This window comes from Lycium ferocissimum, chromosome 10 (genome assembly GCF_029784015.1).
Source record: "Lycium ferocissimum isolate CSIRO_LF1 chromosome 10, AGI_CSIRO_Lferr_CH_V1, whole genome shotgun sequence".
Lineage (NCBI taxonomy): Eukaryota > Viridiplantae > Streptophyta > Magnoliopsida > Solanales > Solanaceae > Lycium > Lycium ferocissimum.
This window is the reverse complement of record NC_081351.1, coordinates 50,258,732-50,270,075: the sequence shown is the minus strand read 5'-3', so window position 1 is coordinate 50,270,075 and position 11,344 is coordinate 50,258,732. Positions and strand designations below refer to the sequence as shown.

At 37.9% G+C, this 11,344-nt stretch overlaps 1 protein-coding gene across 1 annotated transcript in view; it reads left to right on the top strand.

Annotated features, from left to right (window-relative positions):
* LOC132034213 (glyoxylate/hydroxypyruvate reductase HPR3) overlaps positions 1–8,419 on the top strand; it is a 28,077-nt gene extending 19,658 nt beyond the window's left edge. Inside the window, exons 9-10 of the mRNA XM_059424496.1 lie at positions 7,275–7,487; positions 8,150–8,419. Coding sequence (XP_059280479.1) covers positions 7,275–7,487; positions 8,150–8,218 — 282 coding nt within the window. The 3' untranslated portion in view covers positions 8,219–8,419. The remainder of the gene's footprint in view (positions 1–7,274; positions 7,488–8,149) is intronic.
* The last annotated feature ends 2,925 nt before the right edge of the window (positions 8,420–11,344 follow it).

The window sequence follows — 11,344 nt, the reverse complement described above, 5'->3', positions numbered from 1 at the left end:
TTTTGAAAAAGACACCCCCCTTGCTTCAAAACATTACACAGATCTTCCAGCAGAAAAGGAATCTCTACATTACCAGAATTATATTAAATTATGTAAATATTATATTGCTAAGAGAATATCTTATATTATCTCAGTCATTTGATATAATCAAGTATAGGATTAAACATCTAAGCAAAACTATAAAAATTAAAGGATGGATTCCTAAAGATAAAAAGAAGAAACAATCATCAACCAGCAGCAGAACAGGATCAACAGAATCCAAAGCAGATCTTACAAGCTACTACACAGTTCTAAACAAGTTGGGATCAGCAGCATCCATCGTAAATCTAAGATCATAAATTTTCATCTTCAACAAGCGACAACGGTGATATGTTGGACCCACATGGAATGGCCCAGGCATATCTCGACTATGACTTAAGATAAGGTTGCCTCTTCAAAAAAGCAGAAGGCAAGATTCCAAAAGCAAGAAAAGTTTTACAAACTTTTACAAAAGTTAGCCGTCAACTTTTCATAAGAAGTACAACTTTATAAAAGTAGCCGCCCCAACTTTTCAAAAGAAGAATGGCATCTTTAAAGATAGCCGTCCAAGTGTAAACATCTTATAATGTTAATCATTTCTCAGAGGCCTATATAAGGCTCTCAAGTTGTAATAAGAAAGGCATTCAAAAAAACCCTCACTTCGAAATAGCCTTCTCCTCCTCTCTCTCCCTAATGTAAATTTCCCTTTTAAAGCTTTCAATGTTTGAATAAAAGCTTCAAGCTTTTGTAAGTATTTTCTTTATATTTTATTTTCCGCACTTTATTTTATGTTTTATTAGCCATCGTTAATATTCAGCCCTAGCTGAATATCCAAACCTACCAAGGCCCATGAGGCCTGCATTACCAACTGTCAGACCAAATTTAACCATACTAGGTTCTATCCCCAAGACAAAACCATCATCACCATTTCAGAAGGAACAAAGACCTTCTACCAGTTCATCAAAAGGAAAAATCCAGACAAGTGATTGTTACAAGATGAAGACAATCGAATTTATTAAAGGTGATTTAAACTCTTTACCAGATTTTCTTACAAGGGAATTTCTATTGGGTGATCATGAGGCCAGGAGCCCCCACATCTCCTTTCCAGAAAAAACCCAATCAGCCCAGGCCCAACCAGGCAAATAGATATTCAGCCCTAGCTGAATATCCAAACCTACCAACCCTACCAAGGCCCATGAGGCCTGCATTACCAACTGTCAGACCAAATTTAACCATACAAAGTTTTTCAATTTCATAAACCAAGCACGAGGAGCTTGTTTCAAACCATAGAGAGCTTTTCTTAGGCGACAAACATGATTAGGATGCTGAGAATCAACAAAGCCTGGGGTGCTGAGACATGTAACCTCTTGAAGATCGCCATTTAAGAAAGCATTATTAACATTAAGTTGTTTAAGTTTCCAGCCGCGAGAAAGAGCAAGTGATAAGACCACCCGAATAGTAGTAGGCTTCACAACCGGGCTAAAAGTATCAAAATAATTGACACCCTCTTCTTGGTGATATCCTTTTGCCACAAGACAGGCTTTATACCGCTCTATTTTCCCATTAGCATTCATTTAATTTTGAATACCCATTTGCACCTGACAATGTTGGCATTAGGAGGACATGGCTGGAGGGACCAAGTGTCATTACGAATCAAGGCATTATATTCATGGGACATGGGCTCACACCATTCAGGAGATGAGCTTGCTTGCTTGTAGGTTTTTGGTTCCACGGGAGAAGAAGAGAAGGAGGTCGGGACAGTAGATAGGAACGCCCTGGGTTTAAGAGAATTAGTTTGGGATCGGGTAGTCATGGTGTATATAGAAGTTGAGGATTGGCGGACGTAGGGAAGGGTAGAAGATGGAGGAGCAGAAGGTACAGAAGCGGGAGTGGGAAGAGAAGCGGATGGATTAGGTGGTTCCAAGGACAGAGAAGTGGCAGAGAAGAGAGGGGACAGGGATGATGGCGTACTGGATGAGAGAATTGGATTCTCGGGATGGGACGAGGAAGTGGACGGGGGGAGAGTACGTACTGGAAAGGGGTTGGATGAGGGTAATAGAGAGGTGAGTATATCAAGATTGAGAGAGTTGAGAGTGGAAAATGTAGGTTCAGGTTTGGAACTACTGGTCATTGTGGAGTAAGGAAAGGTTTGTTCATAAAAAATTACATGACGAGCAACGTAAAGACGGCTTGATGAAACATTAAAGCATATGTACCCGTTGTGTTTACTGCTGTAACCCAGTGTTTAGGATGGCAAGAGGCAAGGTGTGGCGACAAGGGCTTGCCTCACGCCTCATGGCGAGGCGAGGCGTGGCGAGTGCCTTTTAGAAGCGAGGCGAGAATTAACACAAAAAATTAAAATATTAAATATGCATATATAAATACCCAAAAACTCAAGTACTCAACAAAATACTAGCAAATATTTCAATTGAAAAACTAAAAATAGATAGTTTATATAACAATAAAAGGCAAAAACTCATATAACTTAAATAAATAACAATGCTGAAATGCAAAAAAAAAAATCTGCCGGAACTGGATCACCAGCCAGCTGCCGGAAAAGTCAGATCTGCCCGAAAAAGGCTAATCTGCTGCAGTGGCTGCCGGAAAAGTCAAAGAAAGAAAGAAGAAAGAAAAGAAAGAAGAAAAAGAAGAAGAAGAAAAGAAATAGGGCTTACCTGAAAACCCTAGCAGCAGCGGCTGAGGAAGATGGAAGACGAGACAACTGAAAGTGAAACCCTAGATAAAAATTAATCTTTTGGTCTTTTTTTTCTGTTTTGTTTTAAGTTACACACTTTTTTTTTTTTTAATTAAAATGTGTCGCCATGCTCGTCATGTTCACCTTTCTCGCCTCGACCTCGCCTTTCCAAAAATGCCACGCCTTGGCTGTTAATAGCGACGAAGGCTCCTGCTCGCCTCGCCTCACGCCAAAAGGCGTAAGGCGCTCGCCTTCCTAAACACTGCTGTAACCTAAGAAAATGCATGGCAAAGATCGATACTGAAGTTTATGATTGTTGTAGGGACGTAGAAATGGATAACATAGACACCCGAAAATTTTAAGTAACGAGTAATCAGGACTATGGTTATAGAGAAGAGAAAAGGGAGATTGAAAATTAAGAGAAGGACTAATCATCCGATTGTGAAGATAAGTGGATGTGGAGAAGGCATGTTCCCAAAAATGTAAGGGAAGAGATGAATTTGCAAGAAGAGCAAGTCCCTTTTCAACAATGATACTGTTACGACGTTCAGGAGCGCCATTTTGTTCAGGAGTATGAGGGCTTTCAGACAGACTCAGATTTTGATTCGCTGTCTAGGAAGGGAAAGAAAGACAGATATTTATTCGAATATTTGGAACACGAAATAGATTAAGAAATATTTGAACTATGATTCATACTTAATATTCAGACCTCGTGTCCGGGCTCTAGAAAATTTTCAAACCTGGAAAAGTATCCACCCTTTTCTTTCTCTGTTAAGCCTCACTGCTATGGGACTTCCTAAATATGCAATCGCAGTTTATCAACCACTCACAAGACCACCGAGATCTTCGACTTAGCTCCCAAAGGTAATCCACCCGATCCACAAGAAAGGTGGCAGGATTCGAACCTATGGCTGGCCTGTTGGGTTGGGTGGCCGGGTTAGCACTCCTCGTCGCCTTTGTACCCGAAACAGATGCGCTGCGCTATCCAGCGCTAACCTTGTCTCCCCTTCTCCTCTTCTAGTTGTGCCATTACCAATCACAGGTAACCCCCAAAAGAGTGATTCGCCGATACAAGAGGCAAAGTGCTTGCGGGGGGGGGGTGTCTTTGTCCCAAGTGACACGATGAATTATACCTAATTGTTGGACAAAGATAGAAACATTGCGATATTCACCACCCCAATCAGTATGAATGGATTTAATTTTGCAACTAAATTGAGTTTCCATCATTTTGATAAAATGTTTAAAGATGGTGAACACTTGAGATTTAGAAGACATAAAAAATATCCATACAAATTTGGAATAATAATCCAAAAATTGAACAAAGTACTTATTTCCATTAACGGAATCAATTGGAGCAGGGCCCCATACATCGGAATAAACTAATTCAAAAGGAAAAGAGCTAGACACATGAGACGAAGCTAAATGTAGACGACGACTCTTGCCAAGTTGACATGGGCTACAAACTGAGTGGAGTTTATTGCTGGAAACTGGAAGATGAACACCGGAAGCCAAACGACGGAGAACAGACTCATGAGGATGACCAAGACGATCATGCCATGTTTGGAGAGGAACCTTGACACCCAAAAACGCTCTAGGTTGAGATGAAGGACGAGAGGTAGCAAGGCGATAAAGACCATTCTTAATCATTCCTCGAAGAAGAACCTTTCCCTGCGGATCCTTTACAAGACAACAAGAAGGGTGGAACTCAATTATTACGTTATTATCACAGAGTAAATTGGGAAACACTAAGGAGATTGGTTGTAATTTGAGGAACAAGTAAGACATTTTTTAATTGAAAAGATCAAGAGGGAGAGGGAATAACAGAAGAACCAATGTGAGTTATAGGGTGTTTAGAACCGTTACCAACAAGAAGCGAGTCATCCCCAGAATAGTCTGTGGTGGTGGAAAGATTAACAACTTCCGCAGTGACATGATTTGTAGCCCTTGGGTCAAGACACCAAAAGGGGTCTAAGACAGCCAATGAGGAGTTAGCAACATTGGCTTGAGGGCGAGGTGTATTAGTAGGCGGGTACTGGTTGTTGAACCGATTATAGCAATTTTTGGCCACATGACCAAGTTTGTCACAGATTTAGCTAAGTGGACGATTTGATGGCCGCCTATTGTCATTGCGTTTGGGATTGTGTTGGGATTGATTTGTTGTTGAATTGGAGTTGTAAGAAGGCCGAGATTGAAATCCTTGACGATTGGCAATATTAGCCGAGAGAGTGACATGGGCAGATTCATCTGCAAGTTTTTGTTCTTCTTGTAGGAGAAGACCAAGATGTTCCTCGCAAGTGACAGGAGGGGTGCGGAGGTTGATGGCTTTGCGGAAAGGGCCATAAGCTGGATCAAGTCCATATAAGATATAGTTCACCAGTTCAGAATTGGTGACAGGTTGAAGGGCCATAGCAAGATTGTTGGCAATAGTACGTTTGCGTTCAACATACTCCATGATGGAAAGACTACCCTTGGTCATTGTTTGTAGTTGGAGATGCAAAGTCATCACCCGAGCAAGGGATTGAGTTTGAAAGATGTGATGAATGCTAGTCCAAGCCTCAGCCGTGGTTCGAGACTGCATAATGTGTCCAAGGATGGAAGATCAATAGTTGTTTTGATCCAAAGGAGGATAACTCTGTCATGGGATTTCCAATCATATTCCGGATTGGGAACATGAGTTTGATTTGTGGAGGGGTTACCGGTTGAGTTATCGGTTGAAGGTGACACAGCAGTTGGGTGTGGGCATTTGGGTAGAGTCAAAATAATTCTCCCAGTTAAACACCTCAAGAGCAGATCTTAATTGTGTTTTCCCATAGGAGATAATTATCTTGGTTAAGTGTGAAATTGAGAGGAGGTAAGGAAACTCTGTTGTTTGATCCTCCTGATAGTGCCACAAGTAGATTGTTGGCTGAAGAGGATTATGTTCCAGAGGCTGTTTGGGAAGCCATAGGGACGAAGAAAAACAAAACGAGCAGGAATCGAACACTGCGCTGATACCAACTTAAAGAAGGAGACTTTGATAATGACTCTCGTTGAACTGAGAGTATTTGCTATTCACGTATATATAGTATTTACATCAGGTTTGAATTACATGAGATAACTTTTATATGAGAATAAATCTCCTAAACACTAGCTAACTAATATTCAAAAGATAATTCAAAATATGGTGATAAGATTACAGTTGTTTATCTTAATACTGAAAGAAAGAGAATTCTTACCCCAACCCACAACCCCTCATAGAGATTGAAGTAATAAATACTGGAGAAAGTAGAGGACACTTATCAAGATGATAAATATAGCCTCTTGTCATACACATTTTACCTACCTTGATTTGGTCTGATCCTTAATCTAGTTATTCTCCTTGTCGCCGTCTTGCGCTATGTGGGTGCCGACAGTTGCTGGCACATTCACAGATTAATTTTGGGGAACTTGACGGGTTGATTTGGTAAATATTCAGTACCCCATCTTTTAGCCGATGAACTGTATATCGCTGACCCTACCCGTGGTAGCTTAGGCGGGTTGGGTGGGTCCACTATAATACTTCAAATTTTCCACCCCTAGGTAGAATGTGTCAGGTTTCGGTTTGTCAGAAAAATTACTGGCATCCTTTTTCTTGTTTGGTAGGTGGTGACTGGGCATGTGTCCCATTATTCCTTGTACAATGCCAGCCAGCGGCTCTGATTAATTTTGTCAGTATGTATATGTATGTCTGTATTTCTAATACATAGTTATGCACCACCACAACATGCTTATATATCCATAATTACATTTCGTATTCTAAAAGAGTTCTGTCCTTTAGAGTTCACTAGTATTTGGCGTGTACTTGCAATCCTAGGACAGAATTGCTGATGAGACATTCACAAATGGGCGGCATATCTTAAGTGAGATGCATTGCTATTATTCAGGCATGTTCTTTCTAAGATTGGGTTGTATTTTGCAATTTTAGAAAGCTAGACTGTTTGAGTGAGTTATCTTTGTTAAAGGAAATTTTTCTATGTTTTGGAAACTTCTATAATTTAGTGTAATGTACTCTTTCATCCATTCTGTCATCAACCAATGCGTTTGAGAACAATCTGATGCTTCCTTTTACAGTCAAAATCATGAGAGATGAGAATATGTTGTTATAGCATCACAATCTATGTTACTGTAATTCTGCTCGAGGTTAGACTATCATGGTCTAAGTTGCGCGGACTCTTCACTTTCGTTGCCGCACCATAGATCATGGTTGAGTATTTCTCTGCTTGCAGTCCACAAGCCTCTGACTTTTATTTTATCTGATCAAGAGAAGTTGAATATCTTATTGAACCTGGCAACCTTAAGAACCATAGAAACCATTGACTAGCTATCCAGTTTACTGATTCATTCTAGTCGTTCTTCATTTCAGTACAATGTGGAAAAAAATGTTTTACCAAAAAGAAAAAGAGAAAAAAATTTCCCACTTGGATCTCATTCCTGAGAATGATAGTGTTTCTCAGAAGCTGTTAGTGAAGTGGTGTCTGGCACGGAAGCAAAAATCAGTATTTAGTTAAATTATGGTAACTTTGCGTGTTCTTGTTTGCTGCAGGGTGCCATTCTGATTAATATCGCTCGAGGTGGTCTCTTGGACTATGATGCTGTTTTAACTCATCTGAAATCGGGACAATTGGGCGGTTTAGGAATTGATGTTGCTTGGACTGAACCATTTGATCCTGATGATGCTATCCTTAAATTTCCAGATGTTATAATCACACCCCATGTTGCTGGTGTTACTGAATTATCCTATAGATACATGGCCAAGGTAAGTCCTAAGTTGACGGATCTTGATGAATTATTTCCATCAATCAATCGACTGCGCCTCAATTCCAAACTATTTGGGATTGAGATATAAATCCTTTTTAAAAAATATAGATTTTGCATTTGCTCAATTCGAGCCAATTTCATTACACCATTGCAAATTTAGAGGTAGCTCAAATGTTTACGTACTTAAAAACCTTTGACTTGTCTGTGTCTAGACATCCACGTTTGAAATGTTAGATGCCCTTCTCTGATCTGTCTCTTTTTTATTTTTAAATAATGTATCTTTTCTTATCTTCTGAAAGTTAAGTTTATGAAGTGCCTGTGTTTTCTGTTAGATGAAGTTTTGTGGTATAAGCAAATCACAAGTATAAACATCTCTGCAAAGAGGTACTGTTGTCAAGCCTATATGTACATGTGAGTGACTTTCCGAAAAGGAAAAGAAGAACTGTAATCCCCTAGATTTCTATTGAAAAACCAAGCTAAGTCCTTTGGTATACATTTACAGACCTAGTTTCTGGGGGTGTATGCTTCTTCCATAAGCTGAAAAGCATACGCATGGGTGTATTGCTGCCTGATACATTTAACCGGAATTATTTAGGCTAGTTTATTTGTTAGACATCTTGTTGAAATGAATCTTCTAATATAGTAATTGTAAAATTACAGGTCGTTGGAGACGTTGCTCTTCAACTCCATGCAGGAGAACCTTTTACAGGAATAGAGATTGTCAATTGAACAATCAGTGATGGTTGTCAGTATGATGAAGAGACGTTGCCTGGGGAATAATCTTTTGCTCATATTTCTTGCCATTGCTGAAAGTAGATTCTTTACATTTCATTTTATGGCATACAAGTATCCACACAAACTAAGGCTTCATTTGTTTGCACTCATTAATGAATCATTTAGGTCTCAAATATTAAGTGCATTTGTTTTTAAGTTTGAATCTCAATCATTCAGATCACAATGAAGTATGTTTAGTTTATTTTGTTTTACAACCGCTTAATGAGTTCAAATAAATCTGAATGATTAATATAACAAAGTCTTAATATCATTAAAATGCTATCTATTCAAGAATTTCTGCGAAGATGACATTTCACCACTACTCCATCCACTTTCGCCATTAACCGGTGCAACTGACTCCACTATCAACAATAACCAGGCATTCGCTCACCATTATCAACCTACCCTATACGCCATCTACAACCACCATCTTCTGCCTTAACCCCTGCATGGCCAATCACTATAGTCAGTCGTTACTACACTAGCCACCATTTATAATTATCACCACCAATTGTCATTACCACAACAACCATCAATTGCTACTAACAATCACCCCCATTGGCCTCCGCTATACATCGCCAACTATTGCAATCAATAACAATCACTATTAGCTATCACTATTTTCACCACGATTATTAGTTGTCGCCACCAACTATCATCATCAACCATCATATAATTTGTCTTAAAACTTTTGTTGATACAGTACTAGATTTATTAATATTTTAGTTGAATTTTAGATTTATTAATTTTTAAACAGAAATAAGTTTTATACATTCAGATGTTGAGAAAACAAAGAATCTTTAACTATTTAGTATTCAAATTTTCATACTACATTTTGTTATATATATATATATATATATATATATATATATATATATATATATATATATATATATATATTCAGTAGGCGTCTTACTATTAACATAAACAAATGGGAGTTAGCACAAGTATACCAACATGACTAATCGAAACTCCGAACTAATTAGTATTGCCTATAGAGATAATTTGCTTTTACTATATTGTATTATTTGCTATGTCTGTGGATCATGAAAGGTTATGTCTTTTTAGATAATTTTAGCCTTTTAGGTCTATATTATCTTATTTTAAGGCGTTTAATTATCATATCGTTGCATCCATGAACCGGTGCATTTGAAGGTTGGTCAAAGTAATGCTATTTTTTTTTTTTTTTTGTCCAAGTTCGATTTAGCTATTGAAGTTGGTTGATTTTGGAAAGTTAGAAACAAATAGGAGCAAAGAGGGCACAAACGTTCGCTTTTGTACCATATACCAAATTTGAGTGTTAGATGGATGTCTATTTTATATAGTAAAATTTCCTAAAAAGTCACTCGTGTATTGAGAATTATCTCATGATATCATTTTTGTTTCTTTTAGGACAACGATATTTCCTAACTATCACTATTTTCCTTATAATATACTACACACACAAAACCCTCCTTCTCTCTAAGTTGGCATGACATGTCACATAAAATTCTATTATTTTAATATTAATAAATTTATTTAACTCAACCCAAACCCATTTTAACCAACCCATATCTTAACCCATTTAGCCCATAAAACAAGTGCGTAACTTTTACTCGGTGTGCTTTATTCTTTTTATCTTTTAGCAATCTGAAATTTATGTTGCCAACTACTCCCTCCGGATAAAAAAAAGAGTCCACTTAGCCATTTGCACACCCCTTAAGAAAATACTAATTCGTAGACAAAAATAGGTAATTTGACTAAACTACCCCTAATTAAATAGGCATTGGGATTTGATCATATAACACTTAATAGGAGCAAATATGAAAAAATGAGGTTAATTCTTTCTTGATTTGCTAAGTGGACTCTTTTTTTGATCGAAGAAAAAAAAGGCTAAGTGGACTCTTTTTTTGATCCGGAGGGAGTATAAATTAAGGACCCGTTTGGCCATGAGAAGTTTTCATCTTTTCCGCATTTTTTTTTTTGAAAATCTTTATTTGAAAATTTCAAATAAGTTGTATTTAAAACGCCTAAAAAATATTTCAAATACGTTCGTAAATATTTTTGGAAAACGCCCAATTAAAATAGAAAAATATTCTTTCATGGCCAAACGCCTACTAAATAATCACATTCAACACATACTAAGTCTTTTACCTGCATTTCATATCCATTAAATTGAAAAATCAATTTTCAAAAACCATGCAATCTTATCAAAATGAACCACTGAGGACGGAGTAAAACTTATACCGTATTAAACAGATAATTCAATGGACTGACCCAGAAGTTGCATACACTCAAATAACAATTAGGCGAGAGACTATTCCAATTAGATGAAATAGAAAAATACATCGATTGATATTAAACTTTTTGACTATGGAAATTCGCCAACGACTAGGTAAAAGTTAGCCTTGTTTGATGGGTTAAATAAATATGGGTTGGTTATAATGGATTTTTGAGTTAAATGGATTGAATGAGTTAATTAAATTTATTAATATCAAAAAGAAAAAGAATTTTATGTGACATGACATGCTAACTAGGAGAGAAGGAAGGTTTTGTGTGTTTAGTATATTCTGAGAAAAACAGTGATAATTGGGTGATATTGTTTCAGTGATACCATTAAATTGAAAAAAGTGATCTTACTAAGAGGCAATTCAAGATAATTCATGGGTGACCTTTTAGAAGAAATATAAGGTAGATCACTCGTAAAACACTTCATGTGGAACGAACGACTTTAGACAATGGGTTAATTTTTGTACTATGCACAAGCTTCTTTTCATATAATCATAAGAAAAAAGAATTTTATTGACATGAATTTATTGGTCGACTAATTGAGGATCCGAGAGAAAGAAGAGAGGAAACATGCACGGTATTCGAATATTGGGACATTCAATTTGTTCGAGCGTACCCCACCCGAGAAGAGAGAAAGAAAGAGAGAACATGCTGATGATCGGCACGAGCTGCGAGGACCGAGAGGGAAAAGGCTGTGGGCCGGAGGTGGTGGGGGTTACCATTTGTTCGGTGTAGCCGTTGGTCCGCGCGTCGCCATGGCTCGTTGTTGGCCGCATGGACGTGATTCGGTGGGGCGTTGGTTCGCGTAGCCGC